This window comes from Heterodontus francisci, chromosome 11, assembly GCF_036365525.1.
Source record: "Heterodontus francisci isolate sHetFra1 chromosome 11, sHetFra1.hap1, whole genome shotgun sequence".
Lineage (NCBI taxonomy): Eukaryota > Metazoa > Chordata > Chondrichthyes > Heterodontiformes > Heterodontidae > Heterodontus > Heterodontus francisci.
In genome coordinates, this window is record NC_090381.1 from 41,111,568 (window position 1) to 41,126,521 (window position 14,954).

At 42.5% G+C, this 14,954-nt stretch overlaps 1 protein-coding gene across 2 annotated transcripts in view; it reads left to right on the plus strand.

The window, feature by feature from the left end:
• The window catches only part of pccb (propionyl-CoA carboxylase subunit beta), a 98,492-nt gene that overhangs the window by 52,383 nt on the left and 31,155 nt on the right, over positions 1 to 14,954 (plus strand). For both annotated transcript variants that reach the window (XM_068042015.1, XM_068042014.1), the window contains exons 7-8: positions 4,851 to 4,959; positions 14,429 to 14,549. In XM_068042015.1, the coding sequence (XP_067898116.1) occupies positions 4,851 to 4,959; positions 14,429 to 14,549 (230 nt within the window). The remainder of the gene's footprint in view (positions 1 to 4,850; positions 4,960 to 14,428; positions 14,550 to 14,954) is intronic.

Consider the following 14,954-nt stretch of genomic DNA (forward strand, 5'->3'; position numbering starts at 1 on the left):
GCTGCAGTGCATCTTGTGGATAGAATCATAGAATCTTTATAGCACATAAAGAGGCCACTTGACCCATGGTGTCTGTGCCAGCCAAAAAATGAGCCACCCACCTTACAGCATTTGGCCCGTAGCCCTGCAGCTTACAGCACTTGAGGTGCATATCCAAACACATTTTAAATGAGTTGAGGGTTTCTGCCTCTACTATCCTTTCAGGCAGTGATTTCCAGATAGAATTATAGAAAATTTATGGCACAGTGTGGTATACACAGTTGCCACTATGCATTGGTGTTAGAGGGAGTGACTGGTTAAGGTGGTGGATTGGGTGCCGATCAAGCGGGCTGCTTTGTCCTGGATGCTGTCTAGTTTCCTGAGTGTTGTTGGAGCTGTACTCATCCAGGCAAGTGGAGAGTATTCCATCACACTCCTGGCTTGTGCCTTGTAGTTGGTGAGCAGGCTTTGGGGAGTCAGGAGGTGGGTTATTTGCTGCAGAATTTCCAGTCTCTGACCAGCTCTTGTTGCCACAGTGTTTATGTGGCTGCTCCTGTTCAGTTTCTGGTCAATGGCGACTGCCAAGATGTCGGTAGTGGGACATTCGGTGATGGTAATACTATTGAATGTCAAGGGGCGATGGTTAAAAAAGAAAAGAGTTAACAAAGTGAGCGTTGGTCCTATAGAGAGTCAGTCTGGGGAATTAATAATGGATAATAAGGAGATGGCAAATGAATTAAACAGATATTTTGCATCGGTCTTCACTATTGAGGATACAAGTAACATCCCAGTGTTAGCTGTAAGTCAGGAAATAGAAGGGAGGGAGGAATTCAAGAAAATTGCAATCACCAGGGAAATGGTACTGAACAAATTGTTGGAGCTGCGGGATGACAAGTCCCCGAGTCCTGATGGACTTCATCCTAGGGTGTTAAAAGAAGTGGCTAGTGAGATAGTTGATGCGTTAGTTTTAATTTTTCAAAATTCCCTAGATTCGGGGAAGGTTCCATTAGATTGGAAAATAGCAAATGCAACTCCTTTATTCGAAACGGAAGAGAGACAGAAAGCAGGAAACTACAGGCCAGTTAGCTTAACATCTGTCTTGGAGAAAGTGTTAGAAGCTATTATTAAAGATGTTATAGCAAGGCATTTAGAAAAATTCAAGGTAATGAGGCTGAGTCAACATGATTTTGTGAAAGGGAAATTATGTTTAACCAATTTATTCGCGTTCTTTGAGGGAGTTAAATGTGCTGTGAATAAAGGGGAACTGGTGGATGTACCGTACTTAAAAATTTCCAGAAGGCATTTGATAAGGTACCAGATCAAAGGTTTTCGCAGAAAATAAAAGCTCATGGTGTAGGGGTTAATATATTGGCATGGATAGAAGATGGCTAGCTAACAGGAAACAGAGAGTAGGCATAAATGGGTCATTTTCTGGTTGGCAAGATGTAACGAGTGGTGTGCCACAGGGATCTGTGCTGGGGCCTCAGTGTTTTACAATTTATATAAATGACTTGCATGAAGGGACCGTAGGTATGGTTGCTAAATTTGCTAATGACACAAAGATAGGTAGGAAAGTAACTTGTGAAGAGGACATAGGGAGGCTACAAAGGGATATAGATAGGTTAGGTGAGTGGGCAAAGTCCTGGCAAATGGAGTATAATGTGGGAAAATATGAAATTGTCCATTTTGGCAGGAAGAATAAAAAAAGAAGCGTATTATCCAAACGGCCAGAGATTGCAGAGCTCTGAGATGCAGAGGGATATGGGTGTCTTAGTGCAGGAATCACAAAAGGTTAGTATGCAGGTTCAGCAAGTAATTAAGAAAGCTAATAGAATGTTATTGTTTATCGGGAGGGGAATTGCATATAAAAGTAGGGAGGTGATGCTTCAGCTATACAGAGCATTGGTGAGACCCCACCTGGAGTACTGTGTACAGTACTGGTCTCCTTATTTAAGGAAGGATGTAAATGCGTTGGCGGCAGTACAGAGAAGGTTTACTAGACTAATATCTGGAATGGGCGGGCTGTCTTAAGAGGAAAGATTGGACAGGCTAGGCTTGCATTCATTGGAATTTAGAAGAATAAGAGGTGACTTGATTGAAACATATCTGAGGGGTCTTGACAGGGTGGATGTGGAAAGGATGTTTCTGCTTGTGGGAGAATCTAGAACTAGAGGTCACTGTTTAAAAATAAGGGGTCGCCCATTTAAGACAGAGATGAGGAGAAATCTTTTCTCTCAGGGTCGTGAGTCTTTAGAATTCTCTTCCTCAAAAGGCAGTGGAAGTAGAGTCTTTGAATATTTTTAAGGCAGAGGTAGATAGATTCTTGATAAGCATTGGGGTGGAAGGTTATCGGGGGTAGGTGGAAATGTGGAATAATCAGTTCAGCCATGAACTTTTTAAATGGCGGAACAGGCTTGAAGGGCCAAGTGGCCTACTCTTGCTCCTGATTCGTATGTTCGTATGTTAGATTCTCTCTTATTGGAGGTCGTCATTGCCTTGCACTTGTGTGGTTCAAATGTTACTTGCCACTTATCAGCCCAAGCCTGCATTTTGTCCAGGTCTTGCTGCATATGGACACGGACTGCTTCAGTATCTCAGGAATTGGGAATGGTACTGAACGTTATACAGTCATCAGCGAACATCCCCACTTCTGACCTTATGATGGAGGGAAGGTCATTGATGAAGCAGCTGAAGATGGTTGGGCCTAGAACACTACTCTGAAGAACTCCTGCAGCGATATCCTGGAGCTGAGATGATTGGCTTCCAACAACCACAACCATCTTCCTTTGACTAGTTATGACTCCAGCCAGCAGCGAGTTTTCCCTTTGATTTCCATTGACTTCAGTTTGCCAAGGGCTCCTTGATGCCACACTTGGTCAGATGCTACCTTGATATCCAAGGCAAATCACTTTCACTTCAAGTGTGATACCGCAAGGATTAGTTCTTGGGCCTCAGTCATTTATAATCTATATCAATGACTTGACTGAGGGGCACTGAGTATAATGTATCCTCATTTGCTGCTGATACAAAGTTAGGGAGAAGAAGCTATAAGGAGGACGCAAAGGGCTATATAAGTGAGTGGGCAAGAACATGGCAGGTTGAATATAATGTGGAGAATTGTGAATTGATCCACTTTGGAAGGAAAAATAAAACAAAATATTTTTTAAAAGGTGAGGGGTTGGGAAATGTTGATATTCAGAGGGACCTCTGTGTCCTTGTAGAGGAAGCATAGAAAGTTAACATGCAAGTACAGTAAGCAATTAGGAAAGCAAGTGGTATATTCGTCTTTTTACAAAGGGATTTGAGTACAAGAGTGAAGAAGTCTTACTGCAATTATATAGAATTATAGTGAGACCTAGAAAACTGTGTAAAAGTTTTGGTCTCACTAAGGAAAGGATATATTTGTCTTGTAAACTCTTCATTGCAGTCCTTCCGAGACTGATTCCTGGGATGAGTGGATACCCTATGAGGAGATGTTGAGTAGTTTACATTTACTATATTTATTCTATATTTCCTGGAGCTTAGAAGAATTAGAGGTGACCACTTTGAAACAACAAATTCTTAAGAGGCTTTACAGGGTAGAAGCTGGGTGGACGTTTCTCCTGGCTGGGTGGGTCTAGAATTAGGGATCACAGTCTCAGAACAAGGGGATGACCATTTAGGACTGAGATGATGAGAAATTTCTTCACTCAAAGGTTTGTGAATATTGGAATTCTCTACCCCAGAGAGCTGTGGATGCTCAATTGTTTAGTTTAGTCAAGACCGAAATAGATAGATTCTTGGATACTAAGAGAATCGAGGGATATGGGGATAGTGGAAGAAGTTGGAGTTGAGGTAGAAGATCAGCCATGATCTTAGTGAATGATAGAGCAGGTTCGAAGGGCTGAATGGCCTACACCTATTATTTTCTAATGCAAACCATTCTTGGGTAATGTACTGGTTTTACTATGTTCGCATAATCTAATTAATCCACAAGACAGCAGGAATCTAAATAACAGGTTCGACAAAGAGATGTAGGAACCTGCAGTGCTTTGTGAAAATGCAGAGAAAGTTGCAATCTCCTTTCAAGCATTGGCTTAATATTTGATTGTGAGCAAAAGCAGGATCAGGGTTATTCTTGGCTCCAGTGACCTGCATTATTGAAGTGCTTCTCCCAACTCTTCATTTTTACACTCCAGACTCTCCTTACAATGCTGATTTCCACCTGTGTGTTAACATGGGTGTGCTGCATTTACAGTCTGTTGCTGCTGAGTTTTTGGTTACAATTTTGCATCCGCTTTCCATGATTGCTTTGTGTTTTTTTTTATATTCTTTCATGGGATGTGGGCATCACTGGCAAGGCCAGCATTTGTTGCCCATCCCTAATTGCCCTTGACAAATGAATAGCTTGCTAGACCATTTCAGATGGCAGCTAAGAGTCAACCACATTGCTGTGGTCTGGAGTCACATGCAGGCCAGACCAGATAAGGACAGCAGATTTCCTTCCCTCAAGGACATTAGTGAACCAGATGGGTTTTTACGACAATTGATAGTTTACTGAAACGAGCTTTCCATTCCAGATTTTTTAAAATCAATTAATTGAATTTAAATTCCACCAGCTGCGATGGTGGGATTTGGACCTGTGTCCCCAGGGCATTACCCCAGGCCTCTGGATTACTAGTCCAGTGACATTACCACTATGCCACCATCTCCCCAATCAGAAGAGTTTTTTTTAACAGAAAGCAAGATGTGTGATAGTACTGAATGAGTAGAAGGTGCTGTTATTCCCTAGCCTCTGTTTTAAAAAACTGTCAGTATATTCATGCGGCCTTTTCTTCTTATCAGAGTTGACACTAATTAGATGAGTGTTGTGGTTTTGTTTCATGTTGCAGGATACCTCTTACTTGTTCATCACTGGCCCTGATGTGGTGAAATCTGTTACAAATGAGGATGTGACTCAGGAAGATCTTGGTGGTGCTAAGACACACACTGCAGTTTCAGGTTGGATGGCATTTATTTATAGAGGAAATCTTTTTCACTAGAAGTATACTGTATTCTTTCCAATGTCAGGTTGACACTTTATGATTTGTGTTTTGGATCTGAAATATGCTGAATTCTTGGTTGCCATTTTCCATCAGGTATTGTCATAGAGTCATAAAGTTATACAGCGCAGAAACAGGCCCTTCGGCCCATCGCGTCTGCACTGACCATCAAGCACCCATCCAATCTAATCCCGTTTTCCCGCACTTGGCCCATAACCTTGTATGCTATGACGTTTCAAGTGCTCATCTAAATACTTCTTAAATGCTGTGAGGGTTCCTGCCTCTACCACCCCTTCAGGCAGTGTGTTCCAGATTCCAACCACCCTCTGGGTGAAATTTTTTTTCCTCAAATCCCCTCTAAACCTCCTGCTCCTTACCTTAAATCTATGCCCCCCTGGTTATTGACCCCTCCGCTAAGGGAAAATATTTCTTCCTATCTATCCTATCAATGCCCCTCATAATTTTGTATACTTCATTCAGGTCCCCCCTCAGCCTTCTCTGCTCCAAGGAAAGAAAACAACCCTGGTGGGGATAATGGGTAAGTACTCCGATTGGCAGGATGTGACTAGTGGTGTCCTGTGTTGGGGCCTCAATTATTCATTAATGACTTGGATGATGGCATAGTAAGTCATATATCCAAATTTGCTGATGATACAAAGTTAGGCAGCATTGTAGACAGTCTAGATGATAGCATAAAATTGCAAAGAGATATTGACAGACTAGGTGAGTGGGCAAACTGTGGCAGATGGATTTCAATGCGGGCAAGTGTGAGATTAGCCACTTTGGACCAAAAAAAGGATAGAGCAGGGTACTTTCTAAATGGGAAGAGGTTAAATACAGTGGATGTCCAAAAAGACTTGGGGGTTCAGGTGCATAGATCTTTAAAATGCCACGAGCAAGTGCAGAAAATAATCAGAAAGGCTACTGGAATGCTAGCCTTTATATCTAGAGGATTGGAGTATAAAGACACAGAGGCTATGCTGCAGCTGTACAAAACCCTGGTTAGACCCCACTTGGAGTACTGTGAGCAGTTCTGGGCACCACATCGTAGGAAGGATATATTGGCCTTGGATGGAGTGCAACGTAGGTTTACAAGAATGATACCTGGACTACAGGGGTTAAGTTACAAGGAGAAATTACACAAATTAGGCCTGTTTTCACTAGAATTTAGAAGGTTAAGGGGTGATCTGATCAAAGTCCTCAAGGTATTACCAGGAAAAGACAGGCTGGATAAAGATAAACTATTTCCACTGGTTGGAGATTCTAAAACTAGGGGGCATAGTCAAAAAATTAGGACCAGACTGTTCAGGAGAGATGTTCGGAAGCACTTCTTCACGCAAAGGGTGGCAGAGGTTTGGAACTCTCTCCCACAAACAGTAGTTGAAGCTAGAGCAGTTGTTAATTTTAAATCTGAGATAGATAGATTTTTGTTAAGCAAAGATATTAAGAGATGTGGGCCAAAGGCAGGTATATGGAGTTAGGCCGCGGATCAGCCATGATCTCATTGAATGGCGGGACAGGCTCGAGGGGCTGAATGGCCTACTCCTGTTCCTATCTTCCTATGTTCCTATGCAGTGTCTCTTCATAGCTGAAATGCTCCAGCCCAGGCAATATCCTGGTGAATCTTCTCTGCACCCTCTCCAGTGCAATCACATCCTTCCTATAATCTGGTGACCAGAACTGTACACGGTACTCCAGCTGTGGCCTAACTAGCATTTAATACAGCTCCATCATAACCTCCCTGCTGTTATATTCTATGCCTTGGCTAATAAAGGCAAGTATCCCATATGTCTTCCTAACCACCTTATCGACCTGTGCTGCTGCCTTCAGTGATCTATGGACAAGTACACCAAGGTCCCTCTGACCCTCTGTACTTCCTAGGGTCCTACCATCCATTGTATATTCCCTTGCCTTGTTAGTCCTCCCAAAATGCATCATCTCACACTTCTCAGGATTAAATTCGATCTGCCACTGCTTCGCCCATCTTGCCAGCCCAACTATATCGTCCTGTAATCTAAAGCTTTCCTCCTCACTATTTATGACACCACCAATTTTCGTGTCATCTGCGAACTTACTGATCATACCTCCTATATTCATGTCTAAATCATTAATGTACACTACAAACAGTAAGGGTCCCAGCACTGATCCCTGTGGTACACCACTGGTCACAGTCCTCCAAAAACAACCCTCGACCATTACCCTCTGCCTCCTGCCACTAAGCCAATTTTGGATCAAATTTGCCAAATTGCCCTAGATCCCATGGGCTCTTGCCTTCATAACCAATCTCCCATGCGGGACCTTATCAAAAGCCTTACTGAAGTCCATGTAGACTACATCAACTGCTTTACCCTCATCGACACATCTAGTCACCTCCTCGAAAAATTCAATCAAGTTAGTTAGATACGATCTCCCCCTGACAAAGCCATGCTGACTATCCCTGATTAATCACTGTCTGTCGAAGTGGAGATTAATCCTGTCTCTCAGAATTTTTTGCAGTAGTTTCCCGACCACTGACATTGGACTCACCGGCCTATAATTACCTGGTTTATCCCTGCTGCCCTTCTTGAATAATGATACCACATTCGCTGTCCTCCAGTCCTCTGGTACCTCTCCTGTGGCCAGAGAGGATTTGAAAATTTGTGTCAGAGCCCCTGCTATTAAAGGCCTGCTACCCGACCCGAACCCGATGACATGTGTTGGGCTCGGGTTGGGCAGGATTGGATATGCTCTATCACCACCTCAGGAAAGTGACCCTAATATTCATTTACTTTTTGGACTTTAAAGGTGGCTTTGCTACAGTTATTTTAAGCTTGTGCAGGTAAGGAACAAAGTGAAAAACAGAAGGTAAGTTAACTGATTGTCGGGTCAGGCACGGGAAAAGATGGAAGGACTAGGGCCAGGTCAGGCTCGGGTCGGGTCTCATTTTCAGACCTGAGCAGGCCTTTACCTGCTGTCTCCTCCCTTGCCTCACATAGCAGCCTGGGAATTTATCCACCTTTAAGCCTGCTAAAACAGCTAATACTTCCTCCCTTTCAATGTTAATTTGTTCAAGTATATCACAATCCCCCTGCCTGATCTCTACACCTACATCGTCCTTCGCCATAGTGAATACAGATGAAAAGTAATCATTTAAAACCTCACTTATGTCCTCCGGCTTCCCACACACATTGCCACTTTGGTCCTTCTTGGGCCGGACTCTTTCCCTGGTTATCCTCTTGCCCTTAATATACTTACAAAACGCCTTGGGATTTTCCTTTATCTTGTCTGTCAGCGTTTCTTCATTCCCCCTCTTCGCTCTCCTAATTACTTTTTTAAGTACCTCCCTACACTTTCTGTACTCATCTAGGGCCTCTGCTGTTTTCAGCACTCTGAATCTGCCATAAGCCTCCTTTTTTTTCCTTATCCAATCCTCTATATCCCTTGACATCCAGGGTTCCCTGGACTTGTTGGTCCTACCCTTCACCTTCATGGGAACATGTTGGACCTGAACTCTCACTATTTCCTTTTTGAATGACTCCCACTGGTCTGAGTAGACTTTTCTACAATTGGTCCTCCCAATCCACTTTGGCCAGATCCTGTTTTATCATACTGAAATCTGTCTTCCCCCAATTCAGTACTTTTATTTCCGGTCCCTCTTTGTCCTTTTCCATAACTACCTTAAATCTTAGAGTTATGGTCACTATCTCCGAAATGCACCCCTACTGCCACTGCTGCCACTTGTCCGGCTTCATTCCCTAGGATTAGGTCCAGTACCGCCCTTCCTCTTGTCGGACTCTCTATGTGCTGGTTCAAAAAGCTCTCAATACACTATAAGAATTCCACCCCCTTTAAGCTTTTGCACTAATAGTATCCCCTCTAATATAGGGGAAGTTGAAATCCCCTACTATTATTACCCTATTATTTTTGCACTTCTCTGAAATTAGCCTACATGTCTGCTCCTCTATCTCTCCCTCTCTGTTTGGAGGCCTGTAGTACACTCCCAGCCAAGTGATTGCCCCCTTTTTGTTTTTAAGTTCTACCCATATGGCCTCATTTGAGTAACCTAAGATATAATCCCTCCTTACTGCAGTAATTGACTCCTTGATCAACAGTGCAATGCCACCTCCTCTTTTACACCCTCCCCTATCATGCCTGAAGATTCTATACCCTGGGATATTAAGCTGTCAGTCATGTTCTTCCCTCAACCATGTCTCTGTGATAGCAATAATATCATAATCCCATGTGCTAATCATCTCCCTCAATTCATCTGCCTTATTAGTAAGACTCCTTGCGTTAAAATAGATACAATCCAGCCTTGCATTATTCGCTTGTGCCTTAACAGGTCTATATTTTCTCTGCCTTGCAGACTGACAGAGTTTCTCTTCTATATTTTATTGTGCATCACTCCCTAATGTACCTGCACCCTGCATCCCATGCCCCAACCAAATTAGTTTAACCCTCAACCCCACCACCCCACAACAGCACCAGCAAACCTCCCAGCAAGGATTTTGGTCCCATTCCGGTTCAGGTGTAACGCATCCAACTTGTACAGGTCCCACTTTTGCCAGAAACAGACGCAGTGATCCATGAAACTAAAGCCCTCCCTCCTGTACCATCTCTTCAGCCACGCATTCATCTGCTCCATCCTCCTATTGCTATACTCACTAGCACATGGCACCGGGAGTAATCTAGAGATTGCAACCTTTGAGGTCCTGCTTTTCAATCTGCTACCTAGCTTCCTAAGTTCTTCTTGCAGGACCTCATCCCTCTTTCTACCTATGTCATTGGTACCAATGTGGACCACAACCTCCGGCTAGGCACCCTCAGCCTCCAGAATACTCTGTAGCTGCTCGGTGATATCCATGACCCTTGCACCAGGGAGGCAACATACCATCCTGAAATCACGTCTGCGACCACAAAAATGCCTATCTGTTCCTCTAACTGTGGAATTCCCTAGCACTACTGCCCTCTTGTCCCTTTTTCACCATCCCAGCACAGCTGAGTCACCCATGATGATCCGGTCATGACTCTCATTACACTCTCCAAAGGAACCCTCTTTCCCATCGGTACCCCCCCCCCCCCCCCCCCCACTGACTGTGCTTGCCGAGGCACTGGGTTGACCATCTCCTGAAAAGCGCCATCCACGTAGTCCTCCACCTCGTGGATGTGCCACAGTGACTCCAGCCACTGTTCGAGCCCTGAATCCCGAAGCTCAAGCTTCTGCAACTGTAGACACTTTCTGCAGACATGTTCGCCAAGGTCACATGGCACATCCACGACTTCTCACATTGCACAGCAGGCATATTCCACTTGGCCGAGCTGCCCTGCCATTACTTAACTTTACAATGAAATTTTGCTAGTGTAATAACTTGCCAGCTATTTACAATCAGCTTTATCCCCTGTATCTGTGAGGCAGAAAAGAAAGAGTCCAAAGAGCACCTTCCACCGCCACCACACCCGCCCCCAGCCAGCAAAAATACCCACGCTCAACTTCCAGCCTCACTCTGTACAAACAGCACTAGTACAGCTAGTAATTACTAATAAATTACAGGTCGCTATCCTCGGGCTTTATTTTAAAAGGAACCTTTTTTTTAATACTCTGGTCTATCACAGCTATCCACAGGCAATAACAGCTGTCGCCCACTGACCAATCAGCCCATAATATTTCAGTGCTGTCACTCAGTTTTTTTTCTCACTTGTGAAAAAGGAGTGCGCGCTGACAGTCAGAGAGCCTGCTGCTGTCCCGGACTTCAGGTAAGTGAAGGGTCTGGAGCCCCGCTCTTTTATTTGAAAGCTCTGCTTCAGTCCCGGTTCCTTCCAGGTCTGCTGCTGCCGCCACCCCGGACTTCAGGTAAGTAAAGGGCCTCGAGCCCCGCTCTTTTATTTAACAGCTCCGCTCCAGTCCCGGTTCCTTCCAGGTCCGCTGCTGCCTGCCGCTGCCCCGGACTTCGGCTATGGGGTCATCACATCCTCTGTTATGCTGCCGGGTACAGTTAATCTTAAATTCAGATTTTATTTCACCTGCTTTTAGATTCTGCCTTTAATTTGATATATAAATTGGTTTAGTGAATAATGGACTGTGTGCTATGGTATTGAATTGTGCAAATCACAAAGGACCTGGTATCTCAGGACTGTGGTGGTGGCAATGTTACAATTGCCCTTTGTCACTGGATTTCAACAAGGGGGAAAAGGGGAAATTCAGCTGCTGATGATGGCAACACATAACAGGTTTGCAGACTGGGGTTCTCTGATTCTAGGGTATCCATGAGGAGATTGTGAAGGTTCATAGGGATGTCAGATTTCTATAATTGTTGTTTCACTAGCACGGGGCTGCAGTCTAGTTACCTTTTCTACAATAATAAAAAAAACTTGCATTTGTTTCTCATGACCACTGGACGTCTTTACAGCCGATGAAGTACTTTTGAAATGTAGACGCTGTTGTGATGTAGGAAAGGCGGCAACCAATCTGTTCACAGTAAACTCGCACAAACAGCAATGTGATAATGACCAGGTAATCTGTTTTTGTGATGTAGATCGAGGGCTAAATATTGGCCAGGACAGTGGGGGTAACTCCTGTGCTCTTCAAAATAGTGCCATGGGATCTTTTCCTTCCACCTGAGCAAGCAAATGGGACCTCGGTTTAAAGTCTTATCCGAAAGATGGCACCTCTGACAGTGCGTCGCTCCCTTAGTACTGCACTGGAGTGTCAGCCTTGATTTTTGTGCTGAAGCCCTGGAGTGGAACTTGAACCTGGAATCTTGTAACTCAGAGCCGTGAGTGTTACCCACTGAGCCACAGCTGATAATAGCACAGATTTTCCTTGAGTGGCTGTCATTGTCTTTCGGAACTTAGAATGGGGGTCCTCAGGAGTGTGCCAGCATTTGTACAATTCCCCATACGAGTTTTGAGATCACATGCCCAATGACAGCGTCCATTGCTTATTTGTTATTTACAAGCTTGTCAGATAGGAAAAGACCAGTCGGTCTGTCTAGCTTATCTCATACAGTCCTGATGCGTTATGCATCACAATACAGGCACGCCTGACAAACCACGTAGATTCTGATTTGTATTACAGGATTACCTACCTCTTTGAATTGAGCCCCACCCCAGCCAGAAACAGGACCAAACTCTCTTGAATATATACAATGAATCAGCGCATAAACTGGCAACCTGTTGTACAGGTCTACTATTTATTGGGAAAAGATGATTTGATTAACATTTAACCTAGTCCTGCCCTTGTGTAATTTGGAAGCATGATCATTGGTCCCTTTAACCTATCCAGTTGAAATAATTTGTCCATGAAAACACAGTCTTGTCCCTTCATTATTTTATAAACCTCGATCAAATCGCCCAAGTCTAAAATATAGCGAACCAGCTTTTTAAGCCTTTCTGGGTAGCTAAGGTAGTTTAAACTGGGAATCAATCTGGTAGCCCTCTTCTATACTATTTCCAAAGTCTCAGTATCCCGACCATGTGAGGGAACCAAAACTGGACACACTACAGGGTTTTGTAGAAGGACAAAATAGTACAGTGAATTGTTCTCTGAATGCAACCTAGCACTCTGCTTGAGATTTAACTTCTCAGCAGTGGTCATGAATCTTTAGAAAGCGATGCACTATAACACCAGATCATCATCTTTCACCATCTTCAGTTCTGTTTTCTGTAGGGTGTATTATTTAGCATTAGACCTTTCTTTTCCAGAAGCCATGTTAACTGTCCCTGATGATGCCCTCTTTAGCTAAGTGACGTATATGGCTTTTCTAATGATATCTTTGAGCATCTTGCCTATTACTGAAGTCAACCTAATGGGCCTGCAGTTGTCTGACACTGCCTTTTCGCACTTATTCAAAATTGGAACTATATTAGCATCCTTCTAGTCAGGGAACCTGTTCCCAACTCCAGCAAGCTATTAAAGATATGGACGAGATGCAGAACACATGTCCATTTTTATTTTTCATCTGGTAGTCATATCTATTTTAATGTTCCTTATTTTATCTAAGAAGGTATCCTCCTCTATTTTCATTAACAGTTGTACTGTTAACAGCATAACTGCTGTCGGTTGAGCAGCATCGTTATGAGTAAAGACTGAAGCAAAGTTCTCATTCAGTATCTCTGCCACATCCTGAGATTCCTTTGTAATCTGTCCTAGAAATCTTCCAGTGGCCCACTGGAGCCTTTGATGGTCCTTTGACTTCTAACATCGCAAAAAAAACTTTTCCCATTGCTACCAGAATTGTTCCCCATCCTCTTTTCATACTAGCTTTTGTTTCCTATAATTGTGCATGGTACATGTCTTTGTTTTCCTGGCAATTTTCTAATTTTAATCTATGAAAACATTATTATTTAAGTCATATTTGTCTATGTGCATGATCAGTCTGTTAATCAAAATGCAATTTGGACTTAGCCTCATGTGGCCAATGTCTAATCTATCAGTCTAAAGAGAGGGAAAAAACTGGGAGGAAAGTACATGATTTTTTTTTTAAACTTTGTTTTCTCTGTTTAATGTGAGACTGGAAAAAATTGCAGGCATTAAAAAATGAAAATAGCTTGACTTCCATAATTCCTTATGTATATCCAAACTGAGTTTAATTACCTTGTCTTATAATCATTGACAAATAGGCTGCAGAATGGCAAGATTTTGATTATTTCATTAATAGTAAATCAGTTGTTTGGATTAAAAGTAATGATTCTGATGTTTGAACAGAAAATGTGGTTAAAATATTGCATAAAACTGGCGCACCCAGCCCTGTGTTCACATTAGACCACTCAATTATTGTCTCTGATTCTGCTATTACATATAAAGATCTTCCTCTAAATAATAAATATACCATGAAATTACTGAAACATTGTGGAGACATTTCATATTTTCAGTCACTGATGCTTTCTCACCTCACTTTAAGACAGTTTCCACATTGGACCCATGATAATTCTTGTGGTTCTGCATTATTTTCTTGGGCATGAGAAAGACTTTAATAATGATCATAAACACCTGCACTCATAGTTGCTACCAGCTGAGCCAAAAGCTACACTGACCTGATAAAGCAGTCTCTTAAACATCACACGTGCTGATTATAGCTCTTTCTGTAATAAACAATGTAAAACACACATCTACATAATGTGTGTCTCAATATTAACAGATGGTGATTTCCAGAGACTCTTGTAAAGTGGGATTGATGCAACATTCATCTTCTGGTTTGATATCACTAGTTAGTTTGGTCCTTTTAGTGATAGATAAATTGTTCAGTTACAAGTAAAACTCTGGAATTATTGTATCGGTGCTAGAATTTTTTGAAGGTCCTGTGATAGCCCTTATGAAGTATCGCAAATAACATGAAATACAATTTTTTTTCTGTAGCTGAATTTATCTTTGCAGCAATAGTAACTAATTTTTTTATTTTGAAGATTTAAGCACTGGATTTTTTGTAATAACAGGTGTGTTTATACTGCAGGTGTTGCACACAGGGCTTTTGAAAATGATATTGATGCCTTATTGAACTTGAGAGAGTTCTTTAATTATATACCTCTGAATAATAAAGATCCCGCTCCTATCAGGGAATGTCAAGATCCATGGTAAGTAAAAGAATCAAGCTGTTACCCTACACTCCAATATAAGGTTATGGAAGATTTAGTACATGACATCGGTTTGTCAGTCTGATTTCCTAGCATTTTAATTACAGCAATCCCACATGCAGTCCTCTGATGTCCTGAATATCAATTGATGCTCATTTTCTGATGGAGAAACTACCAAATACCCTTCACTGAGTAGAAGTCATACTGAAGCTTACACTATAGATTTGATCTATACACTGTTACGGAGCAGAAATAACCTTCCTTTGGCGGAATACAGATCTGGCACGCGGTTCCTTCCACACAATCCATATGATTTGCATAATATATATTATATATAATATATATAACTATTATATATAGTTTTGCATCTAGAATACAGCTGTCATGTTCCAGGTTCCACTCCTT